We start from the raw sequence: 14643 nt of genomic DNA on the forward strand, positions 1-14643 counted from the left end.
AGGATGAAGGTTTAACTGCGTGTTAACTGCACCCAGGCACACGTGTGTCATTTACCGTGGATATACAGACGGAAACTATACTTAAACGCATGGAAGCATATGAACACACACGCGCACAAAGAGAAAGTCAAAGAGGGAGAAAGAGCATTGATCATGCCAGTGGTTTTCATATATTGCATTAAATGTCCTCGCACCTCACCTTTTACATTCACCTTTAGGCCTACAAGAGTTCTCACGACTGCCTCCGACGCGGGCCTCCAGTTTTGGCCTGATTTATAGCTCGAGGGTGCAGTCCAGTACTCTGAAGTGTTTACTCACTACAGGCATTAAACATAACTGTCAATTAGGAGTGGAAGTCAGAGCTCCTAATGGCCTTGTTTAGGCTGTCGTGTGGACAAGCATTAGTGTCTCTCAGTCTGAGAGAGTGTGTGTGTTGGTCGGATAAGGGAGTGCACGGGCATCGGCGTGCACACGTGGAGTCGTGCGAGAGTGCGCGTTTGTGTCAAAGCGCACGCACGCCACACTCCCCCTTGATCATCCAGGCTAGTGAACATTTCACCCGACACCTTTACGAGAGGACAGGACGCGGTGCTCGTTTTTAAAGTCCCCCCCCCCGCCCTTTCCCACTTTGATGTGTGTGTTATTGAACACACCTGTACCTGATTTGTACACCACTCTCTTTCGTCTAAATAGTAGTGGTGCTCACAGTTAAAGCTCTACAGCAGCAGTGGTGGGTCTTAATGAGTGGATCAGCGTCAGAAAGAGTTAAAGACAGGTTCAATGAAAGGGCACAAACTATTTTGTAATTTGTTTTGACACAGCTAAAAATGTCTCTTTAGGTAAACTCTTGTTTTAGATACCTATACCCGACATCCCAAAATATAGACAAACATTACAACTTGTGTCTGCTACTAAGCGGAAGCCCACAGAGATCGTCAACCGATATAGAAGTTGACATTCAGTATAATTTTTTTTTCTTGTGAAGTCATTGGCGTCAACATTTCCATCATCCTCCTTGACTCTCGCCCCAACCTATTAGTTGCTGTTTGTGAATCAATGACTCCTTTGTTGCCATAATAAAACTTAAGCTGCATTAACTTTGGTGTTGGAGTGGCACACAGGTGCGTCAGAGATTAATGTTTGAAGCATTTTGAGGAGAGGGGGCTGATGGGAGGATAAAGAATACAAAGAGCTTGCGAATTATCTGCATATACGAGCTGCTTATTTGATCAAAGATAAGTGCAATGAATCCACTTTCTCTGCGCTCCACACTCACATTACGCCTATGAGCCTTCGTGATACCATCAGTTCAGCTTTCAATGACAACTAGTCCTTAGCGTGGATGAACACATCCTCATTGGTAAGCTATATGATAGGATTATGTATTTGATATGCGACGCATGGAATTAAAGAATATCAAGATAAGTTAAAATTAGTCCCTCAGTCTGAGGCATCAGGTTTAGCAGGGTGGCTTTATACTTGACAATACAGCAAAATCGTATGTGTTGCCCTTGAGGATCAATATCTCTGCTGTGTCAAGGGCACATCCCCCTTCTCCCTAATAGTTTAACGAATGTGAGGCAAAGAGCGGGTTCTTCAAAAGAAACAGCGCTGCCTCTGTACAATTGAGACTAATTGTGGCATAAATTCACAATCATTTCATAACAGGCTTCACACAGCTTGGGGTTTGACGTGCAGTGGAGGCCTTGCTCCCATATTCACCTGCTGCTGCTCTCAATCAAACAAAGAGAGGGGTGGAATTTTTCTTTTCATCTGTTCAAAGGTTGACTGGCTGCTGAGCTTTTTTTTTTTTTTTTTAAACAATAACTCGTTTTATTGAGAACAAATGTTGACATTTGGAGGGAGCAGTTTGTGTTGAGCGAAAGAAGGGGTGGTGGTGGAGGGGTTTGTGGGTGGACTGTGTTCTTTGGAGAGTGCCTCTGGTGCTATTTGACTACAGTGGCGAGTCCTCGGGGGAGCCCACCTGAGAATGAAGCATGCATTTCAATAAATCAACTCATAATGAAAGTGTTTGGGGTGAGGAAGAAGAAGCTGGCCAGAGGCTACAGCGTCCATAACTTCCTTATACGTGTCTGCCAGTAAGGTAGAGATACAGTACATGAAAAGGTAGGTGAAATACATCCACTTCAGACAGCAAAGATCAAAAGAACAGGGGGGTTTATACACAAATCAATACTACTTTTAAAAAAAATGCACCCTTAAATGCTGATTTTTTTTTTTTTTTTTTTCAATCTTAAAAGACAAGGCAATGTGGTACTATTCACTGCAAAGTATACCATGAAAACACCACAAGAAGACAAGGTTAACTGAGTTTAGGTGCATGGGTTTAACCTCCACCACCTCCCTATAGTGACAGTCAAATATGAATTCTCCAAGAGGGAGGAAAGAGGAGGGGAAACCCAGGCTGAACAGGAGGAGTCCAGTGAGATTTGAGCAACACTTGAGCTCAAATTCAACTGGAAAATTAAGGATTAGCTTTTAGTCTGGCTCCAAGCAGTGATGGAGACCTATGAGAATGGAGATATTATACATGTATATTTCACACACCGCAGGCCACAGCTGTGCATGACACAATTTGACTTTATATATATTATTTTTATGATTATTAATAATCATAATAATAATAATGAGGATGATAATGATAATGATTATTATTGTTGCCATTATTATTTAAAGTTTCCCCCCCCCCCCTTAATGTGCTTAATTAGCTGTGTCCTAACGCTGCTATAATAACCAAGCCATGATGAAAAGCAGAGGAAAGCCTGTTCGATTAGGGCCCATCACACAGCCCATTGGAGTTGGCAGATGCTAAGATAGACTTATATGGATTGCTCACTGCCGTGCCGTAATGAAGCAGGCAGGCCTGACCCATCCTGAACCAGGCTAAAAAAGCTCCAGGGACGCGGGCCCCGCTGGGATCCCATAATGTCCAATGCGACCCACGGCTGTATTAATCACACTGAAAAATAAATGCGTGGCGGAGCGAGGGGATAGAGAGAGAGAGAGAGAGAGAGAGAGAGAGAGAGAGAGAGAGAGAGAGAGAGAGAGAGAGAGAGAGAGAGAGAGAGAGAGAGAGAGAGAGAGAAAAGAGAGGGGGGGGGGGGGGAAACGTGGGTAAAAATGAAATAAGTATGTCGTTTATCCCAATCAAGATCGTCAATGTGTGGCCGAGGGAGAATCTCTGACCAGAATGAGGCACTAAAAGAAAAATGATGGTCCATTTAGAAAGAATGGATTGTGCAGTCTGTGAAAACTCATAATGTTTATGGAAAGCGAGATTCATCAAGCATTTCCCATCTGCGTGTGACTAACAAAATGACTGAGAACAAAGAGCACAGTGAGTAAAAAATGACTCGCTTTTAAATGCAGGTCTGTTATGATTGGAGAAAAAAAACAGAAGAAGAAGAATGACGCGCCGAGATTTATGTGATAGTTGGGAAAACAGTTTAATATTTTCTGCTTTGAGTAATGGATATCATAACCCGCCAGTATGCATCTCTACCGGCGCGTTGTCATTTTATTTACATTCAAAGATATAAATTAGTAAAAGTACTCCTGATAACAAGATTGTGTAGCTTTTTTCCCCAAACGCGTCTCAAATAAAAACCGTCCATCATATATATATTTACAAAACAAACAGACGATGTCAGTTTCCCATTTTTTTGCAATACAACTTGCATAAATTATAGGCATCATTTTCGCCATCATTTAAAAAAATAAATATCAAATGTAGGCTCATCCACTCTGAAGTCCTCAAGTTCACTCCGGCTCCTTTCGTCCTGCGTCCCAAGAGACCTCCTCTTACAAATACGGTTTCACAGAAAGGCCAAATTATGATTTTTTTTTTTTTTTTTCCACACGTAAATATATACTAAAACAATATACCGTGGCAAATAAGCAAACTATAGGAACCTGAGAAATAACATGTAAATCACATATAATGTGGGATATTTCTTTCTCAAATCAGAATATGAAATTATTATCCACAATGCGTCAAAAAAAAAAAAAAAAAAAAAACACAACTGTAAATAAATAGTGATCTGACAAAAAAAAAAAAGCGCGTGTGTGTGCTGTGGTGTCTCAGCCTGCATGTGTGGAGCTGAGAAGGCGGTAGCAGCGTTCATCCAGACTGAATGTGGTGGCACTAGATCCGGGTTGGAGTAAAAGGTTATGGGGGGGGGGGGTGATGACATGAGGCTAAAAGGTGGTGCCATTTCTGGGTTTTATAGTCAAAGCAATTGTGACACCTACCTGCAGACCATGGAAATAATAATAAAAAAAAGAAAAGAATCCCAACTCCTCTTTTCAAAAAAAAAAAAATAAGCATATAGTGGAACCTCACAGCTTATAAGAGCCGAGAAAAACGACATAGGCATAGTTTTGAAAGTAACCAGCGCGATTATCCAAGTGACATTTGAAGATGTAAAGTTGCGCGATGGATTGACCCAGCAAACGAACTGATCTGTTTGCTTTTGGCTGACCTGGTGTAATTATAATTACCCTATGCTGAAAGATAAGGTTTGGGGCCCGACCGTGTGTGTGTGTGTGTGTGTGTGTGTTCTCTCTCACACACACACACACACACACACACACCAGAGGAAATATTGGATTCCTGCGCAAAGCTATGGCAACATTTCTCTTCTTATAGTAGCTGCCTCTGAGTGTGTGTGCACGCGCATGTGTGTGTGTGTGTGTTTGTTCAGACATCCATACCTGTGGGCTATAGTTGTTCTCTTACACATTTGTTTGCTATATTTTTTATTTTATCCCTTCGTTTGTTATAATGAGAGCTTTGTTGCAAACGAGGCCTCACACAAGCAAATATGATTGTATGAGATTGCGCAGGATGTGCATATAGTTTGACTAAAACATAAAAAAAGTTATAACTTGATTATTCCACAAAGGTAACTGCACTTAAAATGAATATTAGGCCTTAGAACATTTGCTTATAGGAGAATGTCCATCGTATTGACTCGTTTAGTCTCATATTCAATCCTAAAATGGTATATTTATTAAGTGCAAATCTGTAAATGGTGTCAGCTCGTGCCACTTGTTTCTCGTGTAAGTTTACTTGGAGGTGAGAGAGAGGGAGAGGGAAAAAAAGAAAAAAAACAGCCCAATCATGAATGTGTACGTGAGAAAGTGACAGAAAAAAAGCAGTTGATGGATTTTGCTGCATGGAAACAAGTGGGCTCGCTTTACCTCCACCATGAATAGATTTCCCTTTAGTGCTCAAGAGATTCATTTTTTTGATCAAATAAGTTTTCAAATGTTTTATTTTTTTGGAAGGGAGGGGAGGGGGGGGGGGCAGTGTTTGCCTTATTTTACGCCATTACGTACCTTTCTTTGCCTCTAAATGTACTGCTCTGAAATGTTGTTGTTGCTGCTGCTGCTGCTGCTCGACAACAATAATCTGGTTTGGGTTATTTTTAACGAGAGGTGAGTCTGGCCTGCAGTGTTTGGGGTTTGTGCTCGCCTCCAGAGCCTGGTGCGAGGAGCTGAGACCCTCGTTTGCAGCAGCAGCAGCAGCGGCTGCAGCAGCGGCGGCGGCGGCGGCGGCAGCAGCCAGACTCACTCCGGACGAATTCGTGTAGCGCAGGATCCCTTGACCCTGCAGGGGGCTGAAGTTGCCATAGTTTGTGTAATTGCTATAAAAGGGAGAAGTGTAATAAATAGGTCTTGCAAGGATGGAGGAGGCCGAGTAGAGGGAGGGGGAGCTGGCAGGCGGGGAGTTGGTGGAGGGCGTATGGGGAGTGAGCAGGCCCCCGCTGGAGGAGGGGCCATTTGGTTGCTGTTGCTGATGTTGCTGCTTTTGGTCCGAGGTAGCAATCTCCGCCAGCGACCACAATTTGGGCTTTGCTGTCGGGTTCTGAGGCGGCCCCGATGGAGCTCTGCTGTCAAGGCATGAAGTCGCTTTACTGGCGTTAATAGTGTTGCTGTTGACGAGGCTCCGGGCCAAATCCTCGCGTTGGCTGTGGAGTTGGTGGAGGTGATGGAGGTGGTGGTGATGGTGGTGATTGTGGTGATTGTGGTGGTGGTGGTGGCCGAGGGCTGGCGCTTCTACTCCCGTCAGAGGCGACGACGTGACGGATTTGGGCGAGAGCGGAACCCGCACCGGGTCGTGGTTCTGGTCCTCGCCGTCGTCGTCGCATTTGTCGCCGCCTTGGTCGGAGCTCACGTCGCCCACGTGACAGCTGACCTTCTCCCCGTCAGACTCTGCCGAGCAGGAGTGGTCCGTCAAAGTGTCGACGTGCAGGCTGATACCTAAGGAAGGAGGGGGGGGGGGGGGAATTCAATAAATTAAATTATAATCATAATTTGAATAAATAATGATAATGTCATTAATAATGGTGATAATAATAGAAACACAGGAATTGGTTAAAAAAAACAACCGCAATAATACAATAAAATTATAAAAAAAAGAAAATAGAATAAAACTAAATCATAAACACTACACCCACTGAATATTAATTAGACATTAATGTTTCTAAAATATACACACGTCACGAGCTGAAATCTACTAAAACAAATTACCAGAAATCGAAATGTGCCATACAACTTATTTCCCCTTCACTGTTCAAATTAATATTTCATGAGTAAAATAATAATTGATCATTTAAAAAAAAAAATCAATAATTACATGGTGATAAGTGTGAGTTGTTTTTCTTTTTCTTAAATTAGTACAACATTAATGTCACAAAAAGAGAGTGTAATAGTCTCTTGGTGACATGGTCATGTTCAAGAGAATAAAGTATTCGTTTTATACATAAATATAAGTGTGTGTGTGTGTGTGTGTGTGTGTGTGTGTGTGTGTGAGTTATATATCTACTAAAACAACACGTGACACCAGATTTCCTCCATGTAAATGCAATGTATATTCAGAGCACGTCTATTATTTTGTATTTAAAACGTATGCTTCTTTATCTTTAACGTGACATATTGCTCTGCGGCACTAAATAACTTGAGCAGTAAATAAAAGGCGACACCCGCCCCCCTCCTCTTTCCCTTCATCCTTCCCTGAATTGTTAAACGGATCATGGGCTCGGTGACCAGATTATTACCCCACCTTCATCCTCTGCCGATGCCTCGCTGTTGTCCAGGGTTTTGTCGGAGCGCTCCACCTCCTTCCGCTCTCCGTCCCCGTCCTCCTCGTCCTCGTCCTCGCTCTTATTCCTGGGAGCCCAGGTCATTTTGTTCTCCTTCTTCAGCCTCCGCCGGGCGTTGGCGAACCACGTGGAGACCTGCGTCAGGGTCATCTTGGTGATAATGGCGAGCATGATCTTTTCCCCTTTGGTCGGGTACGGGTTCTTCCTGTGCTCCTGCAGCCAGGCCTTCAGGGTGGCCGTAGCGTCCCTGGTGGCGTTTTTGCGGTACGCCGGGTCGTTGAGCTGGTAAGGGTAACCTGGACTCCCGTACGGATGGTAACTTAAAGCCCCGGCCATTCCTGTGTGTGCGTCATATGGAGAGCTCTGGAGAAAAAGTTGAAGAAGAAGAAAAAAAAAAAGAATCCTTAAATCCTTGAGCGTTGTGTTTCAAAATGTATCTTCTCCCTTTTAATGATTATTGTAATTGTGACAACAATAACTTTAAATACATGTCAACACACACATCACATTAAAAGAAACAGAACAATAAAATATTAATAATCAATGTCGACTTTGTTTAAAGGTCAAAAGAGTGACAGCTACAACATATACTGACAGATGCTATCTTCACTTTATTTCCTTGATAATATCTAAATTATTATCGTAGAGGCTTTAATATAACCTTAATTATATGTCAACTAAGCAGCTCGAGGAGTGCATGTGTAAGTTAGGGTTGCATGTCAAAGAAGGCCGCAAAAAAAAAGCTATGCACTGATGTTAACTAATGGTTAAGATCGTTATCAGATTAACTAATAACAGAGTTATTACAGCCGTTAAGGTAATAAAAATGGGGATTAACAATCTTCTGTAATCACCCATTAACTTGCCCATTTTCTTTCAGTGGCTGAGCTTTTTTTTTTGTTTTGTTTTGGCAACCACAATGTGTTAACATACCCTTCTCTTTGCAGCATTACAAATCCCATTAGCAAATCACTTGATATGCACCTTTGCTAAAACGCTTGAAGTGCTCTGTGACATTAGCAATGCGAGTCATGCTTTCCCATGCAAAATTCCCGTTTAGTCAACTAAAGTCGGCGACTCCTTCCCCTGGTGATTTTTAATGACTGTCGCAGAAGAAAGAGTTGTACACCTTGTGTTGTATCAATTTACTCTGACACGTTGGCTACATCCACGCCTTGAGAAGCTGGCGGTTCGTATACAAATCTTAGTTGGTGCTCACTTTAACATAATTAGCTGCGCAGCGTGTGTTAAGCGTTGGCCAAAGCCATTACAGTCCACAGCCCACGCGTCAAAATCCCATTTAAGCCAATGGTTTTAAAGTGAGGACGCAGATGAGGCCGGTAGATATGAAAGATGATGCACTCAATAATAATAATAATAATAATAATAATAATAATAATAATAATAATAATAAAAAAGTTCAAGTGTCATTCACAACAACAACAAAAAAAACACACTGTCATTGACATGAGATATATGCTGAGATTACTGTGCGCATTTACAAACTTTAACGCAGCGACACGCTCGTCTGCGGTCGGGAACTAAAACAATCACACAATCACATCGGTGAATATAATGGGATATTTACCATGTACGATGGGAATCCTGTCGTTGGATCCGTGGAATATGACAGTGGACTGGAGAAGCCTGCGCCGGCCGAGGCGGAGAAAGCAGCCGATCCAGGATAAGGGCTGAAGGCTGAGCCAGAGGACGACCTGGCCAAGTCTTCATTCCGCGGGGCAGCCAGCGCTGAGGCCCCGTAAGCCGGACACGAATAAAGAGCCAGAGAGCCCGGGGGCTGGTAGAGGTAACCCTGAGGATAGGACATTGGTGAGCGCGCGCTATAGGTCGCCGATTCCAAAAAGGGAGGAAAAAAAAACGCGCAGGGCGGCGGACAAGAGCAACCAAAAATAATAAACAATCAAGTCAGTAATCGGCCGTGCAAACAGTCATCAAACAATGGTCATGGGAAGTCCTCCCTCCACAGTCCCCTTACTGGGAGAAAAAAAAAAACCCCGAAAGATCTGTTAAAGTGCCCACATTGAGGCAATGTGGCATGCGTCTTGATCCCCTAGCGTCCGATGTTTTTAGTACGCAGCACTATGAAGTGAGGAGTTAGGAAGGAAGGAGCCACTGGAGTTTCTGACACACACAGAAAGCATTGGGGGAAACTGGAGCTGTCACTCCAGCTCATCTGAATATCTCATCCCCGCCCCCTTCTGCCTCACAGAAATGGAGCCTCGGAACAAAACCAAGACTCCACACTGTAAAAAGTGGGCTCTTTTTTTTTCCCCCACCTTATCATAGAGTATTGTTTCAAAAGAAATAAACTTAATTACGGTGCAAGTGATGTGACAGCAAATGGAACGCTCCACAACAACTATCTGTAATATGTTGCTTTTTGTTTATAAGCAAATTCAAGCAGTGGCAAAAGTTGAATTTTCTTTTCAATCACATCATCATCATCATCACATTTAGACTCCAAACATAAGATAATGCACATATTCAGGGTTCCCAGTGTGGAAAAATACTTTTCCTTGTCTGTGTAAGTTTTTATGCAGCCATGTCATTTTATTTTGAATATGTTCAGCTTGATTGTAGAAGACATGCCTTGAAACGTGCAGAGACGAGGTCCAGGTCATAAACAGTCATTTTGCCAGTCAAAGCTATTAAAAACACGGACTCATTCATGGAAGTGGCGCCGATAAATATGCGCGCTCATCGGGCAGTGCGCGCTCTGGCCTGCGGGAGGCGTACACGACTCCTTAATTTCCACCGTTTAGCACACTCTCAAACACGCTCATCCCCTATTATTACAATTACAGTCATTCACTGGCAATAATAAAGCTGCTAGTTGTGTGGGCGACTGGCGCTTTATTAGGGGCGGTGCTTCCACTCCACGCAAGATAATAACCCGCCGGCACTGCTGAAGTGTGCGTGGCGGATTTTTGACAGCCTTTGCTCTTGCTCTTTTGCCAGTGCGTCTGTGCACTCACCTGTCTCTGCGCTGCTTGCGGAGGCTTTAGGACTTGTCTGCGCGCAGAATAGGGGCATATCCTTGTCCTTTATGATTGTGATTACAGGCATTATGACCTCTGTTGGAGACAAGCGATACAGCGCAGCATGGTAGAAACCTGACACGGTGACAGCGGCTGTGGAACGGGCAGTCAAGGTGGCAACTGTTGTGAAGAAGAGTGGCCTAGCAGCGTTTCTCATCAGTATTCACCCGAATGAATGTATTCATCCATCAGGTGCTTCCTCTCTTCCACTGCGGTGTGGTCTGACAGTGTTGTGAACAGCAACAGCACATTCTTGGATAAGTGCAACACAGCTTGTCTCATATGCATGAATCACTAATTTGTATATTACAGAGAATATATGCATTATGCAGAGGATAAACACTATTTTTTGTTGTTGTTGTTTAATATGCAATATTCCACAATGTATGGTTATACTTCAGTAGAGGAGTCATGTCAGATTGTATAATATTATGTGCAAATGCAATAATATGCATACACCTATGACAGATAATAATCTATAATTCAACCTTATTTTATAATAAAATGTTGCCATCCTTTTTTGGTGATTAAATCCATCCACATGTTGGGAAAACAAATCTGCTAAATTTTTGAACACAATGGTGCAAATGTTATTATTCTTTGTGTCTATCAGGTCCCAAAAATAATCTGCATAATGTTGATAGTAAATATAGATAATAGTAATCTTATCGTTTTCTGACAGCAGTGTAAATATAGTCCATAAACTTAACTTTGATTATTACTTTATAATAATAATAATAATAATCATAATAATAGCAAAAAAACTAAGCTTGAAACACATTAACTGTGTTTTAGACGCCATTACTGATCTAACCCATTTCTGGAACTTGACATTAACACAAACTGTTGTCAAAAATATTAAATTGTGTTTGGACATATTTGTAAATATGAGTAAATATTTTCTGTATTCATACATATTATTATTAATTATATTTTGTTTTATTTTGTTGTTTTGTTTTCAAGTAATTTATTTTTTTAATATACTCTCATGCCATTGTACTCTTCTGCTTGCTGCTGCTTAGACAAAAATTATTTGCATTTGTCAGAAATATCTAGGTAATTCCTCGGTTTCAGACAGAACTAATCAATCCAAGAAGACTAAATTAATCGTCTCTATATAGATTGGGTCAAGATATGGCTTACAGGGAGTACTATTCGACCCACAGCAGGGGGCACTGTCTCCTCTACACACAGACCAAGAGCTCACCATCAGAACAGTAATCACATCAGTTTTTTGTTGTTGTTTTTTTTTCGTGTGTGTGAGTGTGTGCGTGTGTAGAATATATATGGATGAATGTACTGTATATGTGCGTGCACGTAAACGTCTGTGTCTGCATATAGTTATTACTTTAATGCGTTGAAGTGCACCTGTCGGTCCACTGAGGTGCAGAACTGTGTGTGTGTGTGTGTGTGTGTGTGTGTGTGTGTGTTGAAGTCCACAGTACATTCCAGGTCTCAGTTTCAAAAAGGCTGAAGCACTTAAGATATTTTAGTCCCAAGATGATGGAGCTATATGAGATGGGAGAGAAGAGACTGGGAGCTGGAAGACAGACAAACGGAGAGACAAGGCAGTCAGAGAGAGAGAGAGAGACAGACAGATAAAGACTGTATAGACAGTGTAAAGCAGACAGATGCAGAGACACAGAAGCACACTGGGTCAGATAGACACAGTGGCAGACAAGGAAAGAAGATGTAGAGTCAGACAAACGGATACACCTTCCCGCTGTGATATCATTATTAATATTTAGGCCAGTGTTTCTAAAACTTTTTGATACGATGACCCACCTTTTAAAGGATGAACCATCACCTCTAAAATGTGGAGTATAAATTGTGGAAAGAACAAATTTGGGCATCTGTTTTTGGACAATTTGACGGCATTTCTGTAACAATATGATTTGGAATAGATTAAGCGTACATTTTTGAAAGCAAATTGATTTAGTGATCGACTGTGGTTGTGCTTCTCAAACCAATGTAAAAAGCTAATTTAGACTCTATCATTTAATTGTACGTGTGACTTTCAACCCTTTTGATTAATAACCCACAAAAAAAAGTTTTGTCTTTTATTTTTAATTACGACCGGCCCTCACTATAAATACACTCTGCACTAACACAACTAAAACAAATGCCACTTTAGCAATACAGCCTCTGTCTAAATTCTCTCAAATAAATCCATATTTAATATCTACTAAAAATTAAACTAATTGATGCCTTGTTATTAATACAGATGCTTTCTAATTTTGCTGCTGCTCTCTAATGATAAGTCCACACCAGAAGGAAACAACGGCAGATTTCGCAAAATATCAACTACTAATTATTCTGGACCAAGTGTAAACAGCTCGGAGTGAAACTGAATAGCAGGAAACAGGAAATGCAGCAGGTTTGATTTTTATGCCCTTTGTTTATTACACACGACTAATAAAATGTTATTTGTTTTCTTAAAGGCTTCTTCTACCTTGGACGTTTAAATAACTTGGTGTGGCAGTAGAGTATGGGTTGTGTGTGTGTGTGCCGTCTGTCTGGGTGCATTTCGGGCCAGTGTGGGGTGGAGCTGGGTAAAAGTGTAAATGCATGTGCCTGTCAATCACTCTTGCTATACGTAGGTGAAGGTGCGGCAGTGTATACCGGAGAAATGTAGCAGTTTTTTCGTCATACTGAGCTGCTCTGAAATCAATATGGGCTGGAATACAGCAACATGATTAAAGCCTGAGCCTATTGTTCACAGTAACCACCTTGCTGTGACTTATTAGAGAGGTACATTGGATTTGTCCACCTTGAAAAGCAATTTTTGTCTTTGGGCTTGTCTCCTTGTTGCCTCGGGCTGATTCTAGTGGTTTGATATTGAGGTGTTGTACTCATCTTTGCCGAACAAAGTGCCCAGTTTTGTATCAGTTTAAGAGCTGTGTATTATGCTGTAACCACACGACAATTTACTCTCCTGAATTCCGCGACACCCAAGGAGCTCAACGAGGTGTTATCCACTGTGGGCTGGCAGAATGTTCAGTATTCCAAACTTGTGCAAAGAACAGCGCGTACATGTTTGAGTGCTCGCGATTGTGCGTGGGTTTGCAGAGGGAAGGAGGAAAAACTGCATTGTGATCTTTTCATTGTGCAACTTAGGGTAGCCGGGCTTATTGTCAGCCTCATGTGATCACAGCAACTCCTAAAACCCCTCAGATCTGTCAAAATAATTGGCAAAATGATGCACTACATGTCTTTATGAATCGGTCTTACAACACTGTCACATTTGCTGCATTTTGATACAAAGCACGACTACAATTCACCCCTCCCCCCGCTTGGGTTCATTGTGAAAATGTCTTTGGTCTTTATTTGTAGGGAGAAGGTTGGTATGAGAAGGGGGTGGTGAGGGGTTGGGTGGCAGACTGGCGACAGGCCGTCATCTCTCTCCCCGCCTGGCATCTGCCCACTGCTGCCAACCCTCTTCTAATCAGCAGCCGTCCATGTGCTTGGCAGCAGAGGGGGTTTCAAATCTGCCCCTCGCCCCGAGTTAAAAACCCTAAGCCCTATCACTTTGTAAACGGGTACCTTTAGGGCGACTGAAGCAGGGACACCTCTGATGTGCTGAAGTGGAAACATCACTTGCCACGTCGCCTTGCATATGTTGTGCTGCTAGCACTGTTGTCGCTTTTGTTCTCGTTTATTTTTTATTTTTTTCCCCCCAACCAAAATCACAAAGCAGCGCTCTCTGTAGTTTTGATTTGTTTAACATGCTGCTAACTGACATGGATGTTGGGAAAACAGTTCTTGGGGAGTAAAGTGAAGCAGTCAACTGATGGGCTTGAAGTGTAATTCCTGTAGAAGAAAACATGCAGACAACAACTGCACTTGTAGAGAAACACAAGTCTGTGTTTTATTTCGTTCTGACATGTTTGTCTAAATTGGCGAGACAAGGAGAACGATGCACCTGCTTCCCAACTCATCGTGAGAAACAACTTCCCTTACAAGCTTCAAGTCGCAAACTAGAACCGAACCCAGCAAAGATCTTTTTTTGTATGTTTCACAGATTTGAACGATAATGGCAGTATTACATAAATATGTTGAAGGATAATGACACACGCACGACGCAAAGAAGAACTACGATGACTACGATTATATAACAAGTGTTGATTTGAGGACAAATCATGTGGTGTACGGCATGAAGTTACACGGCTGGTTCATGTGCAGGGCACAGGGTGAGGGGATTTAGGTGGAAAAGGCTTCAGATGTAACAAGGACAAAGAATGGTCTATGAGGAAGGGGAAGAAGAAAAAAAAAAAACACATCCACAAATTATTAGAATTATGTGCAGCATGGGTTTCAAACACACACACACATCCAGACAGGCTGATTGATGAACCAAACGAGTCTCTGTAAATCAAAGGGAGGAAATAAAGGGAGACACAAAGGGGGAACAATTTGAAATGGACTAACCCTCTCCGGTGGCTCTCTAACCAAGGGTC

General features: G+C 42.2%; 1 protein-coding gene across 1 annotated transcript; it reads right to left on the reverse strand.

Annotated features, from left to right (window-relative positions):
* Window positions 1–5353: 5353 nt before the first annotated feature.
* Window positions 5354–8955, reverse strand: irx2a (iroquois homeobox 2a; the record flags this gene model as incomplete). The annotated part of the gene is made up of 3 exons (XM_083885927.1): window positions 5354–6285; window positions 7088–7490; window positions 8716–8955. 3 exons carry the CDS (start codon window positions 8953–8955, stop codon window positions 5354–5356), a joined length of 1575 nt encoding a protein of 524 aa, XP_083742053.1.
* Between the last annotated feature and the right edge of the window lie 5688 nt (window positions 8956–14643).

This window comes from Microchirus variegatus (genome assembly GCF_963457635.1).
Source record: "Microchirus variegatus genome assembly, chromosome: 1".
In the NCBI taxonomy this organism is placed as follows: Eukaryota; Metazoa; Chordata; class Actinopteri; order Pleuronectiformes; family Soleidae; genus Microchirus; species Microchirus variegatus.